We start from the raw sequence: 21,749 nt of genomic DNA on the forward strand, positions 1-21,749 counted from the left end.
TCCCTTCTCTTGGTATCCATTCTGTAACCCTAATGGTCCACCGGTTATCCATCCTACGCATTACATGGCCTGCCCAGCTCCATTTCTTCCGCTTAATGTCAACTAGAATATCGTCTACCCCCGTTTGTTCTCTGATCCCCACCGCTATCTTCCTGTCTCTTAACGTTACTCCTAAGATTTTTCGTTCCATCGCTCTTTGTGCGGTCCTTAACTTGTTCTCGAGCTTCTTTGTTAACCTCCAAGTTTCTGCCCCATATGTTAGCACCGGTAGAATGCAATGATTGTACACTTTTCTTTTCAACGACAGTGGTAAGCTCCCAGTCAGGATTTGGCAATGCCTGCCGTATGCACTCCAACCCAATTTTACTCTTCTGTAAATTTCTTTCTCATGATCTGGGTCCCCTGTGAGTAATTGACCTAGATAAACATACTCCTTTACAGACTCTAGAGGCTGACTGGCGATCCTGAATTCTTGTTCCCTGGCCAGGCTATTGAACATTATCTTTGTCTTCTGTATATTCATCTTCAACAAAATTCTTACACTTTCTCGATTAAGGTCCTCCCGTGGTGGCGTGGAGTAGAGGTAGAACACCCGACTTCAAATCTGAAGGTCGTAAGTTAGAATCCAGCTCCATTCCACTACATTTTCAGGCATGGAGTGGTGCCTGAGCTAGTGGGGTTATACTAGTTCAGGTGCAACCAAACTAGGCAGGCCCACTAAGCTTCATCAAAGTCACTCCCTCACCAGAACAGGAATTTGCCTCCCTGGTGCAGTATTCGGCCACTACCTCCCTCATGACTCCGATAATTAACCCATGGCCCTCAGTTCCCAGTGGCTGCGGAGCACCTGACCAAGGCGGTGGTCAAACCGGCAACGCTGCAGAGGGTTCTAAGAATCTCTCGGTCCGGACAGGCCGCCAATGGAAACTGAACCTGGCAAAGTTCAACACGCGCACCCTATCGAGGGAGGCTAGCTTAGCAGGTTTATTTGAAGAATTATCAGGTATTGTCTGGGATATTATTGGCCTTAATAAGGTTAGAAGAACGGGTAAGGCTCATACAGTGCTGACTAACGGCCACGTCCTCTGCTACAGAGGTCTTCCAGATAAGAGAGAATCCGGGGTAGGATTTCTAGTCCATAACAACATAGCGGGCAACATTGATGGATTTTACAGCATTAGTGAGAGGGTAGCAGTCGTCATAATAAAGCTGAATAGGAGGTACAAAATGAAGGTAGTACAAGCCTACGCCCCAACTCTAGGGGGTATTCACACTCAAATCAAAACTTAACAGCCGAAGAGCGTGACTCTGATGACCATGCTAGACGCCCATGAGTGATGTAGTGCTTGCGCCTTATTGTCGGGTGAGCATAAAATGACCGAAGCTACGGCTTGATAAAGATGCTCGCTTGATGCTTACCCAGCTGTCAAGTATACACACTCACGTCACTCATGGCCATTGTAGAATGGGAAGATTGAGTCATGGGGGAGTTAGATAACCGGGAGGCATCGTGGAGTAAGGATCACAATGAATGAAAACCGGCACTTCATTTAGACAAAGCCAACGCAGCGAAAAGACAGTATGGTGCCCGTTTGGTCGAGTGCGTTATTGACCCTGCATGACGTACATTGCGCTGTTACCGTTGCCAGAAAGACCAACCACCCACAACATCTTAAGTATACGCCAACGGCTGGTATTCAACGCTTAGCAACGTCGGTTAATTGTTCTTCGCGTGTGCACCAGGATTATCAGAACGGGAGGAAGTCGAACCATGCCTTCGTTGAGACAAGGACATGGAGCAGAGCGTAGGATAATTCAATCACAAGATGAATTTCCACGTGAAAAACGAGCCGTTGCAAGCCTTTACTCACTAGACTGACCCCACTGAACTTTATCCTTTGTGTAGTGTCATAGTACTGCATTTTCCCAATCGATACGCAGTTGACCTACTCTTTCGGGGCGGGGAGCGTGTTCTCTATCTATCTGCCGCATTACGTACGTTCTGCCATACCAGCTTTCACGCAGATGTGAAGTAGAGCAGGCCAACGTACTCATACGCACTGCCTACAAAGCTGCACTGGGCCTCCCTGACTGCACTGGCACAGAGCGTCTGGAGAGTCTGGGTATTTACAATACGTACGATGAACACGCCGCGGCAGTCTTGATCACGCAGAGAGAGAGACTCAACTCGACAACCCAAGGTAGAGCTTGACTACAGAGACTTCACTACCCCTTGGCACCCCAATTCTGCGGGCAGGAGACGCACCAAATACCCAGACAATACAGGGAACGCATACACGTGCACCCAATACCCAAGAACATGCACCCCATGTTTAACGCCGACCGCAGACGAGCGAGAGCGGTAGCACTCGAACGGTTACGCAACGACCCAAACACTCACTACACAGACACAATTCCCTACCCCTCGAGGCTGAGATCATTTGCTGCGGTCGTCACTAGAGGCAACCAAGCAATCACGTCGGCTACGATCCGTACCAAGAGCACGGCTGTGGCCGAAGCGGCGGCCATAGCACTAGCCATACGAGCGGCAGAGGGCAAGAGACAATCTGCACACGTTCTCACGGATTCGCAAGAAGCTTGCCGACTGTTTCTCAGGGGCGTCCTCTCTCGGAGCCTCCTAGGCATTCTAGGAAACAACCTTCGAGAAGACCACATCATCACATGGTGCCCCGCTCACGAAGGTGTACAGGGAAACGAACGGGCAGACCACCTGCTCGAGGACTAATTTTCCGAGCCGCGGACACATCGATCCGGGAGGAATACTTCACACCTACGCTGCCGCGAGATATCCTCGACAGCCAAAGACGGGCAAGGCAGACAATGGCGCCACCCCACCCTAAACTCACACGCTGGCAATCCCGGGACTGGAGACACCTACAAACGATTACATATCCCAATATACACACACTCAGCAAAATACACCCGTCCCAATACGATGACTGCTGTCCTTGGTGCAGCGATACACCAACCCTCATACATCTCATACATATCACTTGGCATTGCAAACAAACACCAGCAGAGGGAAACTCACCCCTCGTCACACACAACGAACTTGAAAGGTCGTGGGAGGCGCGACTCGCCCGGCAGGACCTGGGAAGCCAGCAGGCAACCTTGGACCAAGCAGAACGAGCCGCTACAGCCAGTGGGGCCCTGGAATAGGGGCTTCACCCGCAAGAACCTCAGTCTGCTATTTCAATGAAATGCTTATTCCTCCTATCTATCTATCTATCTATCTATCTATCTATCTATCTATCTATCTATCTATCTATCTATCTATCTATCTATCTATCTATCTATCTATCTATCTATCTATCTATCTATCTTGGCGGTCATTCCATTGTCGTCGCTCTAGCTTCATCATCATACTATCGTTACGTCATCGTCGCCATACAGCCTTCGTGATACAATGTTTGTTACGCCATGGTCGTCATACCCTTGTCGTCTGTTACGGGCCGAGGTTAGGGGGTACCTTCAACAGCGGCTGCTTGGAGCTCGAACCAGGTTGACCATCGGAGAGGGTCCGGCAGGGAAGACGAGGAGACGCAAAAACAAGTAACAGAAGTTTAATACACGGTTATGAGTGAGCGGTGTGCTCCAAAGAACAGTTCAGTGAGCATGCACCTGCACGTTAGGGTAAGGCAAAAGTGTTTTCCCACGTGGCTGCTGGCTAGCTTTATTATACCCTCCACCATCCGGCCAATCTCCCCCTCTCTTCTCTGCCACTGCAGGACATGGGGTAGAGGAGTAGAGATGGTGGGTTACCGGTACGGGGTGAACGTCCTCAGCGGGGGAAGAAAGGTAGAGGGCGGCACGTCAGGTTTTGTCTCTGACCCTCGCAACTGACACGTCTATTCATGTTGACGAGCGAGATCATTAGGCACCCCGATTACCATGCATTTGCACGTGGTCCGAGCGTGGCCGCTCAACGTGAATCGGAACTTACTACACGTGGTCCAGGCATCGCATGCCTAGGGGAATCGTAACACCTCATACCGTTGTCATGCCATCGCCGTCATTGAATCTTCGTTATACAGTCGCCGTCATGCATACGTTGTCATCCCGTGGTCCTGATGCGGTCGCAGTCGTTCTTTGGTCCTTCCATATTTTTCATTCTACTTCTTCAACCGACTCGTATCATGCCACCATCGTCGCGCAATCGACGGTAGTTTTCTTAATATTTTCGACATACCATCACCATCACGCTGTCCTTTTACCGTCCTCATTACTTAAGAAACCTCATCCAATGGCTGTCATATGACCTTTTATGTTCTATCGATGTCATTCCTTCTTTGTTATGCTATCGCAATCATGCTACTATTGTTTAATTGGCATTATTCTGACATTGTCATGCAATTATTGTGTCATTGTGTCATCGTCAGACAAAAGTTGTGAAGCCTCTTTTGTCTAACCGTCATCGTTACACCACCATGGTGCTACGCCCGTCGTCACCCCATAGTCCTCACACCGTCATCGTCACGCTGTCCTCCTTTTACTATCATCATGATTTCAGAATCGTGATCTCATTGTCGTCATGCATCGTCATACCACCTTTCTGGTTCCATCGACGTCACTTCTTCGTATTTATATTGTCGTCACCGCGTTGTCGTCGTACACCCACCGTCATGCCGTAATGCTCATGGGTGATCTTCGCAAGCGAGTGCGAAGGTCATCGATAGCCGGTACGTATGTCGCGTATTTCTGAACCAACGGAAATCTCAGAAGGGCCATTACAGGCTTAAAATAAACGTGACTTCAGCAATGTGGTGTATTGCTACATAGCTTGAATGCTAATCGCATTAGCGTCGACAGTCATAATGACATGTATTCTGTCGTAATTTTTTTCCAATCTTTTTTCTTTCGTTGAACAGCTTTGTTTAACTTAGCTGGGGACACCACCCTATATATGCTTTCCGACCAGCTCCGAGCGATGCTGTACTACACCGCCTGAAGCCACAGGCAAAGCTGCACTATACTATGTTGCGACATCATATGCTGAGACGCAAGTCCCCCTTCTATGGTGGTGCAACGATGGGCAAGTACTAGTGAATAGGCTTGTTCGTATCCCAGGTACTGACATGGTTGTGGTGTCATGTTACGTGGGTCCGTACACCGGCAGTGCTCCTCGATTGCGTTTATGTTGGCTATCTCATCTTCATCGGACTCACACAGCGTGTCCAGCGCTTGTCAGGGGATTAGTCTCGGGGCTACTCTTCTAGCGTGAGATGCAGTATTGTGTTAAAGACGTATGCACACGTGCAGTTTGCCATTTTAAGTACACCGGACACTTCCACCTGCCTCTGGGAGCATCCCGGTACACGCCGGACCTCTTGTGGTAGTTTGGCGCGCGTATCGTTTTATGGGACCGATAGCCGAATTGTTGAGGCAGTGATCACCATCCCCCGATAATCGGTTTATTTATTCATTTTTGTACCCTCAAGACTATACAGCGTCGTAGAGGGGAGGAGTAAGGAAATAAAGCTTGCCAATTTTATGAAGTGCACATTACACACACATGCACAAAGAAAACTGTAAATGCCACAAAGATAGCGGTCGCCAACGCCTCCTAAGTCGTCACAGCTACGCGAACGATGGGAAACTATTCCGCAAGGAATTGAAAGCTACAATTATGGAAACACTTACTGATACACTGCAGTTATTTGCTACAGCCCTGGAGGATGTCACATAGACCAACTGTAGGGAGAACAGACCACACATGTCATGACTTGCATGGTCATGCAGAAACTGCCTGTAATCAGGACCTGTCCGCCGGAGAGCCTCGCGCTAAAAGTATCAACCCGTCGCAGTGAGAAGTGCCTTTTCTGGGAGCGTTAGATAGACTGGCGCATGTCGCTTCTCCCATCTTCGTATGCGTAGATCTGGGGCGCTATAAAGTAAAGCTATTTGGATATAATTTAATTCCAATCTACTGACGCCAAAATTACGTAACCGTCGACGTAATCATGGTCAGTGACCCGCAACGTTGTTTGAACATCCCAATCAAATTCACTCGTCGTTATAAGGCGTTATTTTTGTTTGCTTTGAAAGCGAATACGGTGACACAGAGAGAGAAAAACATTTATTTAGACCATCGAGTTGATCTTCAGGACGAGTGGGTGGTGTCCTCATTCCAGGACTCCACTGGCCATGGCTGCTCGACGCGTACTTGCAGGACGCGAGCTTCTTGTCCCGGCAGGGTATCGCCGGTCAGCTGTACCTCCCACCACTCAAATGACGTGTTAGGCGTCTTTAAATGTTCAGGTTTGCCCCTTCACCCCCACGAGATGTGAAAAAGCGTAGGGCGTGTGTCGCCGCACCAGGGGCAGGTGCCGCGATATGTTTGTGGGTATATTTTGCTGTATCTGTGTAGGTTTGGGAATGTGTTTGGCTAAGTCTGAGGGCTATTGCCTCTTCAGTGCTGAGCTTTTTGTGAGGGGGAGGATAAATCCTGCGGTTGAGTCGCTGGATCTCGTGTCGGCCGCAGTAATTGAATGACAGGGGCACGAAGGTAAAGGGTGGGGATGAATGAGACGATTGGTTTTGCCCCGCTCGGTTAATTAGCGCTCGAGCTAAGGCGTTCGCCCTTTCGTTCCCCTCCAGTCCCGCGTGACCCGGCGTCCACGTGATTTGATGGGATTCTTGCAGCCTCGGGCCTAGAATGTGAGCCGCCAGCACCGGTGTTCGTCCGTTGGTAAAGTTGCGGCAGGCCTGTTGCGAGTCGGTAACGACATCAACTTCCCTGCACACCCTGTCATGTTGCTTTATTACTAGCGCCGCGGCTATGGTCTCAGCCGCAGCTGGGGTCTCTGCCCTGACGGAGGCCGCGAGGGTTAATGAGTTGTCTCTCCCGTTCACGGCAGCTACCGCGAAGAGGCCCCCTGCAGGGTACGCCGCCACGTCCATGTACGTTACGTACGGGTCACCCTTCAATTGTCTGTCGACCCGCGCCTTGCGTCGTCCTTCGTGGAGTTCATGAAGAAGCAAGGAATTCCTCCTAAAGCACATGAATACGGTGACAGGTTTTCCTTATCTAATTGGGTGACATGGGGGGAGGGGCACACCGAAGTGTAAAGGGTTTCGGTGGGGCCGAGCGGCTGAGCTAGCGCAGTGAAAGCAGATAACCTGTTGAGGAGAGTAGTTCCGGCATCTTCGATTGTTCTGCTTCCCCTTGCTTAGCTTGCGGTGGCTCGCAACGACGCGTTGGCGAACTTGGCGTCACAAATGTGACCAAAACTGAGCCTTAGTGAAAAAGCGTTGGCAAAGCTGTGGGAGCATTTCCGCACGTATAATTACATTATATGTGTCGAAAGGACTCGACACATGGCACGAAAAAAATTTAATATACGTGAAGTAATCTCTTATCGCCGGCAGCACCAATTACCCAGATCAATCTACGGGGAGGCGTCTCCTATTCCTTTCGGAAGTGGGCAGTCTCCGGTTATTTTAAAAAAAATAGTTTTGTTTGGCCTATTATTGCTTCTTCAGTGCGTACACGCCGATTGGCATGGCGAGTTCCTATGGGTTTGGTTACGTCGTATGACAGACAGGCGAAGTGAGTTCGACCTCAAACATTGTGGCCAATAACGGAGGGCTAATGACAAGAAAGGCGTAGAATCAGAAATAAATTGTAGTATTTTGCACGGCCTCATTGTGTCCAATCAATATGTACCGGCCATTTTGAGATGGAGGGTTCTCACGGTGTTTGTATCATGGCATGACAGACCAACGACAGACTGACAGCCGGAAAGCTTTTGACCGATTGCGGAGGGGAGGGGGGGGGGGTAAGGACGGAAATAAAACAGAAACAGATTGTAGAAGCTTTACTTTATAGCAACTCAGGTGACGGTCCTTGTCGATCGGCATTCACACGATCCTTCGATTTTGTTTTCCGAGCTTATTTCCTTCTTTTTCATGTTAATATGGCTACCGCTGTTGTCTGGCTCCACGTTATATGTTCGGGGGGTTCATTCCCTTGTCACTACAGCGACAACCAAGTCGTGCACATACTTCTGCATTTCCGTCGAAATCAGCGTGTCCATTGCATACATTGCAGTGACCCGAGTCGAAATATCTTCTGCGTTTTTTCAGAATAGGTCGCATGCTCCACCATACACCTTCCGACAGACATAAGAGTATGAACATTACCCAGCGAGAGTTGCATAGAGAGAACCAAAGCGGAGCCAGAAGTACACTCCCTAGAAACCATGCGGTTCCCACTAAACGTCGACGGGCGCATGTGACCCTTGGGTTCGAGTCACAGGAGATAGTTAGGTACGCTACCAGCCATAATTGCCCACCCGGCATCTAATACCCCTCGCTCTGTCTTCCTTCATTGTGCATAATGAGCGGTAGCTGATGTTGCACAATGCTGAGGTTATTACATGCAATCTTTATGCACATGTGTCTTCTTTCTCCACCTACTTCCTCGCTGCATTTTTGGTCTGCGTCCCACGCACTCTCCGTGTATACTCATCTCGATAAACAAGTGCTTTATCATTGCATGCGCCGCTCCTGTTGTGACATTGTCTGATTGGCTGTTGCCTTTAAAAGATAATTTTGTGCTTGCAGGCGAGCATTCTGGAACAACCAGACGGGAAGAATTCTTCACGAAGGGGAAACACTTATCCAGGAAGATTTGGCACAGACACTAGAGACTGTGCGCGATCAGGGAGCTGACTACTTTTACACTGGGAACTTATCCAAGCAGGTCGTGAAGGAGGTCCAAGAAAATGGCAAGTTTTCTTTGCCATTGGCATTTCATGCTTTAAGTTCAGTTATATAGTACAACATTGTATAAAAATAAGGAAACAATATTAGCACAGCGAAGGGAACTGTTAGGCTCTAAAATTGGTTGTGATGTCCACGTGACCAAAATACCGAGGCGTACAGGACCAGTCTTATCTCAAAGGGCATGATTGCATTAAGCAGCCAGTAGACTTCCTGCAGTTCCTGTATAGGTGCTATACGATGCTGCTGGCAGTAACGATGTTCAGCTCGGGCATATTGCTTTCCCCCAGGCCATTGAAATACATAAAATGATGAAATGTATATTTTCTTACGAAACAGCACAGTAGAGAAGTTTGAGAGTTCAATAAAATGTTCCTGGCTCACTTTAGAAGAGCGCTCACGCACGCACATGACAGCAGGCACGCACACTCGCATACACGCACATACAAGCGCACACGGTCACAGCGCCAGCAGGAAAGGTTGTTTGCATCGTTACACAAAACCAGAAAAAATGCTGTCTTTTTATTATAAGGCATGTATAAAAACAACGCACGCATCAACATAGTCCACATAATTGACATGAAGATGAACAACATGGACATCAAGGTAAAAAAAAAAAAAAAAAACCGTGCACTCGGCCGCGCAACGCTTGAAACAGGAAGCTGGGCGATCGTAGCCCTGCATTTGCCGGAAGTGAGTGAGACAACTTTAATAAATATTCTGCAAATTGATGGCCTGGGTCTAGGCCGCGCCGGGGGCAGCAGAGAGACCCTGTCTGTCGTTAGCTTCCCGGGCTTGCTGGATGGCCCAAAGTTGGACCTGAAGATCAGAGCTAGTCAGTGCGGTTCTCATCCGGGGGGACTGCAATTCTCCTCTGAACTATTTCACAATCCCAGAGTATGTGCTCTAGGGTGGCTCCTCTATCATTACATAACTTAGATTTGACCTCAGAGTATAAATCCGGAAACATGCGGTTAAGATGTACCGGGTTCGTGTAAGTTCTGGTTTGAAGTCGCCTCCAGTCAACCGCCTGAGACCTGTTTAATTTTGGGTTAAAAGGTGGATATATACACCTCGAATTTCTGTAGAACTGGGTAATGTCACTGAATGAGAAAAGTCTAGCCCTATCCATCCGTTCCATCTCCTCCTCGGCCTGAGCCCCCCCTAGTCGGGCGCGGTTAGTGAGTCCTCGCGCAACACGATGGGCTGACTCGTTAAGGTTTGGGTTGGCGGTAGTGCACGCAAACTTTTCATCTTATTACTCATAATGATTAAAATTTTCTTTTCGTGCGTCACGTCCCGGACTTACGGCCATCACTGCGCGTTGCATAGCGCAGCTTGAAACACCGACACCACGTTCCAGGAGACCCCCTCCGTGAGTGTGTTTTTCTCTCGCTCTCATAGCGCGCAAAACCTCTTCACCTCGCAGAGCACGAGCGTACGAACGCGGCAGCTATGGACGAAGACGACGACGCTCGAACGCAATCATATGGTTTGCATAAATGCACGTTCTGCAAGCGTGGCTCCAAAAAAAAAAAAAAAGTAGCTCTACAGCCTAGTGGTTACGACGCTCGCTTTAGGACCGGGGTACGCGGGCTAGAATTCCGCCTCGGCACGAAAATTTATTTTCTTTCCTTTCCTGGCAGTGTATTGCTAAGCACCACAAATTGCGGCTGGCTTAAGCAGCTTCGCTGTTAAAAAAATCACAGCATGTCCACGGGGTGAATGATGATGAGTGGGCGAAGCTCCGGAGGGAATCATCGGATCTCCCGCTTAAGGGGACGCTAGCACAAACGCGTTAGAAACGTGCAGTACTCTCTAGTAAGGGGGAGCGGCCACAGCGTCTTACGCAGCCATTTACACATGCCGGAACGTGCACCGCGTTTGCCGACGCCATCACATGACTGCTGAGAAAGTATACCCCCCGTATTCATAAACGCTCCTCGACTTGAACTTGACTTGCCACCGCTTTGGGCAGCGCGTTCGAAACGCGTTGAAGGTAAGGCGGAGAGGCCACAGCGTCTTACACCAGCTTCTTACACGGGCCGTAACGCGCTAGCACAAACGCGTTAGAAACGCGCTAGAAACGCGGCCTTTCGTTAATGTTGGGTATTTATTGCCATCGTGGTGCGTGTGTCCATGTCCGCTTCGTGGCGTAGTGGGCTAACGCCGCGCGCTCGGAAGCGAGGGGTCCCTGGTTCGATTCCGCGCTACGGACACAACTTCGGAATTCTTTTTCTCATTTTTCTCAGACTGGTTACACACTACTACTACGACGACGGGGACGAACGGGTGCCGCTATAAGGAGCTTCGCCCCTAAAACGAAAGCTTGCATTAGGCGGCACAAAGCTCAAAGCTGGCCGATTGATTGCGTCTCTTGGTTGTAGCTAGGTTGAACTTTGCTATATCCCGGCTTAAACTTGGTTGTAGCTAGGCCTATACTCGTGTACGTCCTCTTTGCTAGTACTGGAAAGGTGCGCCGCGCCATCATGCCACCGCCATGCTATCGCCGTCGCCACAGCTGGTATGACGTCATGCTCCCCCGCACCACCGCGCTACCGCCGCGCACCTTTCAAGTAATAGCACAGATGACATACACGAGTATAGGCCTAGCTGCAACCATTTAAGCCTCGACATAGCCAAGTTCAACCTAGCTACAACCAAGTGACGCAATCAATCGGCCAGTTTCGCTGTGTCTTGAGATTTGCGCGGCCTAGTGCAAGCTTGCGCTTTTTTTTTCTCCTGGCTCAGCTGCCGCGGAGAGAAGAGGGGCGGGGGTCGGAAAGGGAGGGAGCTGGCGAGGAGGAGACCGCGTTCTCATGCGTCGCGCCACCCTCCTGGTTGCCATGGCTACGGCGCGGCAGTTTCTTGATACGAACCACACATTACGGCTGGCTTAAACAGCTTCGTTATTAAAACACTAAAGCTTGATATTTAACACTCAGGGTGATGAAGAGGAGTGCTACTAAAATACGCCAAACCCATTGGAATGCAAGTTGGCTGTGATTCAGAGGTGCATTATTAACAATGAAGCTGTTTAAGCCAGCCGTAAAACATGCGCGTTTCACGAAAAGCCAGCCGCGCCGTAGCCATGGGAACCAGCGACATCGCAGCTGCCTGCCACGGCGTTGCCTAGCGACCTCCTCGCCGAGCGTCGCGTGCTATGCTCCGGAAAGAGAAAATGAGAGCGAGAGAGAGAGTAGCAGCACCAACGAGGCAACGCACAGAGCTGCTGCCGACTCCAACCGCGCTTCTCCGTTTCCCCGCGTTAGCACCGAACGCTCGCGGAGTCCGAGACTAGAGTGTACTAGAATACGGTCGAGTGGGACGAGCGGCTGGGCAGCGCATACCTTGCAGTGAGGTGCCCGACGTGGAAAAATACTGTGGCGGCGCTGCGATCTAAGTGGATTGGGCCGCATCAAGGTCGCGCCGTTGGAAACTGCTGGCGATACTGCTCCGCAGGGTCATCCGTACTACTTCGCGCGCCGGTATTTGCGTTCAGACGGTTGAAATGGTGTTCATAATTGCGTATGACATGTATTTATGCATTAAGAATAAATTTCTTCTCCATTTTATTTTATTTTTTTAATATCACTCGGTGATTGCGCGTGCATTGCGGCCGCAGTGTCGGCTTTCATTCTACTATGTTATTGTATGGTTCCCTTTGTAGAACAAATATTTTTCTCGCTCTTCAAGCAGCATGTATCTCTCGTGTTTATTGTTGCGCATATAGTTTCCCATCAGTAGGTCTTGCGAAACGCAGACGAAAAAACCGAAGAATTTGTTTAAATTAAAAAGAAAGAAAGAAGCAGGTGGCTGCGTTCTTCGGTTTTTTTCTAGGGGTGTAAACAAAATAAATTATTCTCGAGTCTGATTTGCCGTTTCAAACAAGTAAAACCTATCTGCCCTATTCGGTGCCTTGTACTCAGATTTACGGGAAGCATAGTTTTAGATAAAAAAGCAAGAGTAAACTGCAGCGCAACACTCCATTCAAGTTTCCGCCTTCCTCGCGTAACAGAATGCGCAGTAATAGTTACAGGGTCATTTATTGCAGTCGGACCTCGAGCGCCGAAAACGGTTTTAGTTAGTCATTCTATATGCTAATCTTTGGCCGTAAGCCGTACGTGGAATTTTTTTCCCACTCGGTACTTAAAAAAAGAAAAAAAGAAAGAAAAGAAAGAAAGCCTACGCTGTAGCCTAAGTAATGACTTTATAGTGGATATGGCGTTGCGCTGCTAAACTGGAGCTCGCCGATTCAATCCAGGTCGCGGAATTCGATGGGAACGAAATGGAAAAAGACTCATGTACTTCTATTTACGTGCAGGTTAAAGAACCCCAGGTGGTGAAAACTAAACCGGGTGCCTCATAATCATATCGTGGTTTTGCCACGTAAAACCGAAGAACTTGTTTAAATTAAAAAAAGAGAAAAGCAGGTGGCTCCGTTCTTCGGCTGTTTTCTAGGGTTGTAAACAAAATAAATTACTCTCGAGTCTCATTTGCGAGGAAATCATGTTACGCTTGTCCTATATATCATACATAAATCATAAATGTAATGCCGTTCCCAAATGTATGACCGCTCAACTCAGCAGCTTGTATATTATAAACGGCGGCTTTCAGTTATCCGGTGCACTATCATAACGACCATAATGAAGCAATTAAAAGCACGGCATGTCTCACATACAAGTAGAGATATGTGCAGATCTGTTGCGTTCGTTGAAGAAGATAAGTGTGGTACCACATGGGGCACCCGGTTTGGTATGAGGCCAAGTGCCAGGAAAAAAGTTTAAAAAAAGGGTAAATAATACAAATTATTGGTCTACATCATAAAGCACACTTTTTTAGGCCCATGTGAGCCTTTTAAAGTTTGCATTATTTTTTGAATATTTTTATTATTTGAAAAATTTAATTAAATGTGGGTCTCACGCGAACATCATGACTCTAATTTAACTGAATGAAAACACACAATTTTTGGCAGCGGTAGAGGGTAGGCTTTGAACTGTGCAATGAACCAAAATTACTGAGATCAGATGAATGCTCGAAGCATTGTGATGAAATAACCAAAAGCATGTGTGCTCAGGGGCGGATCCAGGTTTTTTCTGAGGGGGGGGGGGGGGGTCAGCTTCCGTCACTGATGATGATGATGATGATGATGATGATGATGATGATGATGATTGTAGCCTTGCTTATTTACCGAAATTAACCGTTTCTGCTCACGACAAACCCGCGTTTTATACGGCTAGAGCAACACCTGTAGCCCGCCGTGGTGGCTCAGTCAACGTTCAGGCGTTGCGCTGCTGAGCACGAGATCGCGGGATCGAATCCCGGCTGCGGCGGCCGCATTTCGATGGAGGCGAAATGCAAAAACGCCCGCGTGCTTGCGTTGTAATGCACGTTAAAGAAACCCATGTGGACAAAATTAATCCGGAGCCTTCCACTATGGCGTGCCTCACAATCAGAACTGGTTTTGGCACGTGAAACCCCAGAAAGAGGAAGAAGCCCTATAGCGAAGCCAGGTATCGGTTTCTCCGAGGCCATAGGAAAAGAACGTTACCCAATACAGCCATGTGCATATCGGCTGTGCCTGATAACCAAGTTTTATGGTTTTCTTAAAATTAGGCACTGGGAGGCACGCGAAGACCACCGGTACAATTAAGTTATGTGGCCAGGGGGGAACAAAGTGAGATGATAATTATCGCTGTGAGCAGCCCAATTAACTAAAATTGAACAATTATTTTTTGTCGACTGCATTAAGTGTGTATGTTTGTATTCAAAACTTAGAGGCAGTCGTGTTTCTACACAGTATCAGTCGGAAGAATTATTCTAGCGCGTCCGTGCTCCGAGATATCCGACTCCAAATTTCAATTGTCGTACTGCGCAGAATTATCGAGTCGACGCAAGAGCGGTTTATGCTTTGTGTTGCTGTGGAAGGGAGGCATTTTGAACATTTTTAGGGCATTCACATCTTGATGGGTGAAGTGTTGTCATGAGATTTGTGCATGACAACAACAAACTAAAAGCAGCAGTATGAAATATTCGTTAGCATAGCTATAAAAAGGTTTCTGCTGTTGATGGTGCAGTTGTTGCTCATGATTTCAATAAAACTTACCATACTTGGAAATCAGCAGTCACTTTATTTGCGTAGCCCAGGCAAGGACCACGCCCGGTCGTCTAGTCACCATTACGCACACGCACTGCCCTCCGGCTTCTCCGCTCGCGCCATTATCTCGGCATGGCAGCTGCCGCCATCTTTACAGGCTGCGCGGACGCGTGTTACGACGGCGGTTACGGGTTCTTCGATTTTTTTTTTCATTTCGCCATTCGTGAGGGGAAGGGGGACAGTTATTATCTTTGCCAATGCCTCCGCCCCGTTGTCAGACACAACGCCTCACGCAAAAGCCGCGTCACATCAGGGAGGAGCTTTGCGCCGATCCTCACTCTCTTGCAAGTTGCATGCGTAATCGTGCGACCCACAATTAAAATATGGAGTTGGATATCTCGGAGCACAGACATGCTAGAAGAATTCTTCCAAGTGAAACTGTGTAGAAACACGACTGCCTCTAACTTTTGAATACAAACATGCACACTTACTGCAGTCAATAAAAAGTTAATTATTCAATTTTAGTTAATTCGGCTGCTAACAGCAATAATTATCATCTCACTTTGTGTCCCCCTGGCCACATAACTTATTTGGGCCGGTGGTCTTCCCATGCCTCCCAGTGCCTAATTTTAAGAAAACCATAAAGCTTAATTTTGGACACCCCGTATATCTAGTCTGTATTGTTTCTTAAAATAAAATTTGGGATGATCTGTTGCAGGTTGGTTATAAATTCGTAAGCACGCGTCCGTTTTTGGAGTTCTATTGGGACACCTTGATTTCCATAAGAAGATCCTTGTGTTCGGCTGAGACACCTTCGTTTGCTTTGGAGGACTAACTCCCCTATTCTCAAACAGCCCTCGACTCGAAGCTCTTCCTCTACTCCACTTTGTTGAGCACAGCGCCGCCTCTCGACTGATAAAGACGCGACAATTTTAAAGAATTCCCGTGAATGATCGTGAAGCTCAGTGACCACTTCTTTGGAGAGATGGCGGTGCTATCTTTCCTCTTGAGTCGAGGTGTTGTGTTGACTAGAGGAACGTTCTTGAATACGGGCGTAACGCCCCGCTCCAACGCGGCAACCACTACGCTGGGTGTTTACGATATGCGAATCACCGCGTATGAAGACTCACGCTGGGTGTTTACGATATGCGAATCACCGCGTATGAAGACTCACGACGCCACCTACAAGAAGAACGATGTGGCGTGTTAGCCGAGAGCGCAAGCCAGCGTCTTCATGTTTTGTTTCCCACTCGATGTCATCCTTTTACAAAAAGTGCGCATCTGCTCCCGTTTCTCTATCCACGCGACGCCATCCTAGACTTGCGCGCTGGCGTTGGCCGCTGACGTCACGCTCCCGCGAGAACGCTTCGCCCCGCTCCGCGAGAACGCCCACTCAGATAAAAGGATCCGGGGGGTTTGATCCTCCTATGCTTAATGTACGACAATAAAACTGCGAAGTTACAATGAAAACTTGTAGCGTACGAACGGTACTGTGCTCGTGCTGGATATTGTCAACGTGTAACTGTGATCACAGTTTTAAAAAGTTGCCTATGCGTAGTTCTTAGTTTAGCTGTTAGTTGTTATTATTGATATATAAACACTTCAGCGAGAGATCTCTTTCATTAAGCAGTTTGGTCGCGGAACCGATGACATCCAATGAGGCAACCGTTCACACCCCGAGGGGGAACTAAGTTAATCAGGTGCGAAGGCGCTCGCGCGCACATCGGCGTGCTTGGCAAAAGGGACGCCCCCTCGTTCATTCGACGCCACCGACGGGACGAGTCAGGCACGGCCGGCGCCAGGAGGTCCAAGGTGTTCATGAGAAAAATTAACTACGGCAACTTCGGGACACCATACTCCTACGGAATACAACTAAGCTTGTGAGCGAGCTAGCTTTACTTCTACATGGCTGATACCACTGGTACTCGCGAAAAATACCTTTGAAGAATGCTGGTGGCAATATTTTTTTTTGCGACAGGGCCATCCCCCTGTCAGCGAGGGGGCGATGCAGAAATCTGAGGGGGGGGGGGGGGGGAGGTCAGGACATCCGGACATCCCCCCTGGATCCGCGCCTGTGTGTGCGTCCATTGGGTGTGCCTTGGTGCAAAAGGCCTCTATGTCAGAACTTGTGGTACAATTTTACTTGTTGAGGTTCATTGCACACCCAATTATGTGAGAAAAAATTGTGCCAAGTTTCACAAAAAATCTTTATTAGGTAAAAAGTTATGAATGTTTGCATTTGAAGAAATTGCAAAAAGATGGGTTCCGAGAAAATCAACAAAAAGGTTTCAAAGCATAGCGCTTATATAGGATGATAAGGAGAGCTAAAATCCCCTATATTTGTTGCCAGTTCCGCCTTGGGTCTTGCTCTTGTCTGATTTTGCTCGAGTGGCACCTCGACTTCCTTTTTTTTTTTCTAGCTTGCTTTGCAGTATTACAGGTATTTGCAGTATGTCTTTGGGTCCGTCACCTTGTACTGATTGCCGGGAAACTTTCATTTTGTGCGTCTTTGCGCTCTAAACTTCCCTATTCTTTGGCTGCCAGTAAGAAAAAGTAAACGACAGAGAGTAAACACATCCATAAAACAATCCGCTGCTCCTTTAACGCGCGTGCAGCCTCCAGAACGTAAAAAAACGTGCAAAACATTGGACGTCCACCTTGTGAGGCGTTTATAATTTTAATTGATAAATAAAATGTTGAAAATGCGATTATGGCATTATTAAACTTTTTACGTGATAAGATTCTTAAATAACCACCAAAGAACTGCAAACCAGGGCATTTTTTTTTCTGTTCCACAGAAAACTGGCACCTTCAGTTTCTGTTTCGTAGACGCCGGGTGGGTTTAAATTTTTATGTATCTTTTGAAAGAAACTGCGTAGGAGATACTTTTTTCAGCAAAATGATGGAGAATAAATTCCTCATCAAACAAAGCGGAAAACAAAAAATTGACATTTTGAAAACAAATTGCAATTTTGACTTGGCCTCACACCTTATTAATGGGTTGCAAGCATGGTGAAACTGCCAAAAAAGTTTTCCTTGTCTGAGTCAAGTTAGCAGATTTACAGGCTGCCCCAAAACGGGCCGTTTATACTGAATGACAGCTAGGAACTTGTTAAGCAGGACTTATTAACCCCCGTGCGTTCATTCTCTCAGGAACTAGCTGCGCCTCTGCGCAACAGCCACAACTCTCCGGCAGCACAATCATTCGGAATAACAGTACTCACTTGCAACGGTCACTCACTTTGAGATTTCAATAGAGCTGTTATGCGTTACATTCGAACGGAAACGACTATTCGACGTCGTACAGTATATCAATAACACTTGCATATATATATATATATATATATATATATAAGATGATGTTGCCTGTTATGAATATTATTTCTGCGAATGAGAGTTTTATGTGCGGTATTCACTAATAAGTGTGTTTGTTACTGCAAACACGTGCGCGTATTCCGGTTGGGAGTTTCACTTTTTCCGTTAGTGCATTTAGAATATTTGTTCTTTTTTCCTTTACATATATATCGTGAATATATATGTCTATGTACCGTTTAATTTAATTACCTAGAAATACATTGGTAATTCTTTGCAGCACGCTGTTACTAAACCTGGTTTATTTCAATCTAATATTGTTGTCTTCGATCATTGTCCCTGATCAATATCCACCAACGAGAAGCGCGCGTAAGATGACACGATATTATAATAAAATTTTCTTACGTAGCTTCATGTTGCAGAGATACCAGTTAGTTTTAGAAGACAGTGGTAAAAACAGCAGTTCACCTGGCTAAAACTACATTTGATACCGATCGTCAAGAGTTATGGGCGCGCCAAAGCAACTAAAGCATAAAAAAATGTACTGAACAGACGTTCTGCGAGAAAAACTGGGCGTCGGCCAGCGTCCAAGTAGCGAAGGCGCGCTCGCTAGCAGACGACGCGCTTGACAACGACAGTGAAATTGAAGATGTCGCGTTGTATAATCCATGCATCAAATATATATTTTGACAAAATGGGGTTAACATAAATTTACAGTTGAAATAAATCACTATTTTAAAAGCGTACTATGCGCAATCGGTTTCGGCGCCCGCAGCGAAAGTACGTTGAATATGCCGCGGAGAATCCAGTTCGCTCGCAGCGCCCTCGTACAATTTTTCCACACGCGGCACCTCAGTGGGCGAGCGCCAGCAAAGTTGTTGTAGTTCTCGGTAAAAATTACCACTTGACGCTTGAAATCATTGGTGTAGCTCTGCCGACGTGACATCGTCGCACAACCGCCCAACAGCAAATGCGAACCGTCATATACACTCTAAAAACAAAGAGAGTTCCGGGAACTCTGATTGAGGGAGTATCTGCTTGTCCCATATTTCACTCCTTTTATTGCGATAGCAATTATATGGACACTTCCACCGGATTTCTGCCGTCGGCTTCGCCGTCGCCGTCGCCGTCGCCGTGAGGTTCCGTATAGATAAAATCTTCGCCGCGCGCCGTATGCCCGAGCGGGAGCGTGCGGGGACGCACGCTGTCACGGAGAGCGAACGCACTCAATCTTCCACGCTCAAGCAAGGAAGCGAGAAGCGAGCGCCGGAGGGAGCGTAGGGGGGGGGGGGCGCATTTCTACTCTGCCAACAACCGCGCTCGTCGATCGCTCGCACCGTCTCTTATCTCCACATGGCTCTGACCTTTACATTCGCCGCTCAGTTTCCGTTGAAGCGATAGACCGCACGTACCTTCCCCGTTGCGGCGTATATGCGCTTGCTGCCAGCGTTTTGACAGTCGTTGTCTGCAGTCATTCAGTGTGATCTATTCATGTTTGTTTGTGCGCGCTCACACCACAGTTAGTAATAGTCGGTCCACATTTTCCAACGCACGCTACACATGCAATGCTGCCCGGATCGGCAGTGCAGCGCTACAGGTGTGTCCCTTCGCACGCGCTGCCCACGGGCAGCGCTTCTCATCAACACCACCGTTTCACACGCGCCTTCTCGTGGTCATTGAATCGCTCTTCGTGTCGGTCTACTTACGCCGCAGCACACCTGCTTACTTAATCAGCTCATGTTTACTACAATTCATATTGCTACCAAAGCCGCTCACCTTACTTCGTATGACATTGCTGTGTTGCTATCGCATTCATTGCTTCGCCCTTAGGGCGAAACTGTGACATTTTTTTTTAGGAATAAAACGCCTCCATCCCAGAGAGAGTACAGCAACTCCCCCGGACAGAGTATTGGTACTCCCCCTCAACAGAGTGCTAGAACTCCTTCCAGAGTACAAATACTCCACCCCACAAGAGTATTAGTACTCCGTCGAACCGAGTGCTTCTACCCACTCGAACCGAGTGCTTCTACTCCCCCAAACAGAGTGCTTCTACTCCCCCGAACAGAGTGCTTCTACTCCCCCGAACAGAGTGCTTGTACTCCTCCTAATAGAGTGTTCGTACTCCTCTAGAAAGAGTGCTGGTAATCCTCCCAGTTGTCTGAAAGCACTCGCTATGCAGTGTCATTGTCACATCACAGGCGATTCACAACACTTACATGTCGGGGATAGTTGATTGCTTCATAAGGAGCTCCTGCACTCATGCTTGGTGAAGTGGGTTTGATGTTTAGTCGCCGAGTCACTCGAATGAAACATATTTTTCTTAAAAGGTCAACATTTTTATTCATCAAACAGTCACAAGGCAAACAGTTACACATAAAGAAACATACAGATACACATAAAATCCGATTACACGGATTTTTATTAACTTTACAACACATCTTGCAATAATACATAAACATTTTCTTTAACATCTCATCGCTAATGCAGTGAGAAATATTTTTATTTTCAATTGGCAACATTTAAAAAATGAAAGTATACAATGTAAAAGCAAACAAACAACAAACATGCGCAAACTCGTGGTATTGGCACAACGATTGAAGAGAAAGATGCACCACATTACTGGTCAGAAAACGCATTTCAAGCACTAAACTCGTGTACTTATATACCGTAGGTTATCAGATGAGCTGCTAAGCATGAGGCTGGTAAAGTAATTTGCACAGGAAAAGTTTTTTCATGCGCAAATCACTTTCAAGACAGCAGCTCATTTGATAACATCCTATGTAGCGTATGGATGCTCCTGACTGAGAGTATACAGTATATTTAGAAATGTGTTGTATATTTTCGTGTAAAGCCGAACCGTCTAGTTATGGTTATAATATTTCACCTAGTTATTGATGCACGGGCTGCACCCCCTTTTTTCTAAACTCGCATCTTTTCGTGGTTGTCCAACACTATCTCCGCTCGGTGTCAAGGCAGTACAGTGGCGTATCATTTCTCCCGTTCGGTTGGATCTAAAGCTGGTAGTCTTTTGGCAGAAAGCTCGACTTCACTCTTGGCATCCTCATGCAAGTAATTTCCTGGTGCTGTCGGGATCGTGCCATCGCGCTTTCTCACGCACTGCATTTCATAGACAGGTATTGCCATAGTGCACTGACGCATTTCACAACTGTTGTGGTATTCTTGTTGTCTATTGTATAATTTTCTTTCTCATAAGACATCACGTGATAGTTTGTTCATTTCGTACAGATGCATATTCTAATGACCTGATCAGGGAAGTGCTGATTTTTGCTTGTAAAACAATCCTTTCCGTTTCATTACTAATACATGGCACATGTTCGTAGTGAAACACAAAGGAGCAATCCAAGGAAGCAAAGAAAAGGAAAAGGCCACACCAGCAAAGAACACCACACATTTATCTTCATTCTAGCAGTGCCATTTTGGTATCAATGATGACAATGGAGGCTGGCTGGTACTATCGCGATGGAAAGAAACGCGAACAGCGGAGCGCGTGGCCGAAGCATAACTGAAAGTATAGTGCGTGCCGTCCAGTCATCACCATTAACATCCGGTTTGACCGCGCTGCGCGATGATGCTT

At 47.5% G+C, this 21,749-nt stretch overlaps 1 protein-coding gene across 1 annotated transcript in view; it reads left to right on the top strand.

The window, feature by feature from the left end:
• Positions 1 to 21,749, top strand: part of LOC119444973 (glutathione hydrolase 1 proenzyme-like) — a 134,700-nt gene that overhangs the window by 72,298 nt on the left and 40,653 nt on the right. The window contains exon 7 of the mRNA XM_049664824.1: positions 8,587 to 8,799. Within this exon, the coding sequence (XP_049520781.1) occupies positions 8,587 to 8,799 (213 nt within the window). The remainder of the gene's footprint in view (positions 1 to 8,586; positions 8,800 to 21,749) is intronic.

This window comes from Dermacentor silvarum, chromosome 3 (assembly GCF_013339745.2).
Source record: "Dermacentor silvarum isolate Dsil-2018 chromosome 3, BIME_Dsil_1.4, whole genome shotgun sequence".
In the NCBI taxonomy this organism is placed as follows: Eukaryota; Metazoa; Arthropoda; class Arachnida; order Ixodida; family Ixodidae; genus Dermacentor; species Dermacentor silvarum.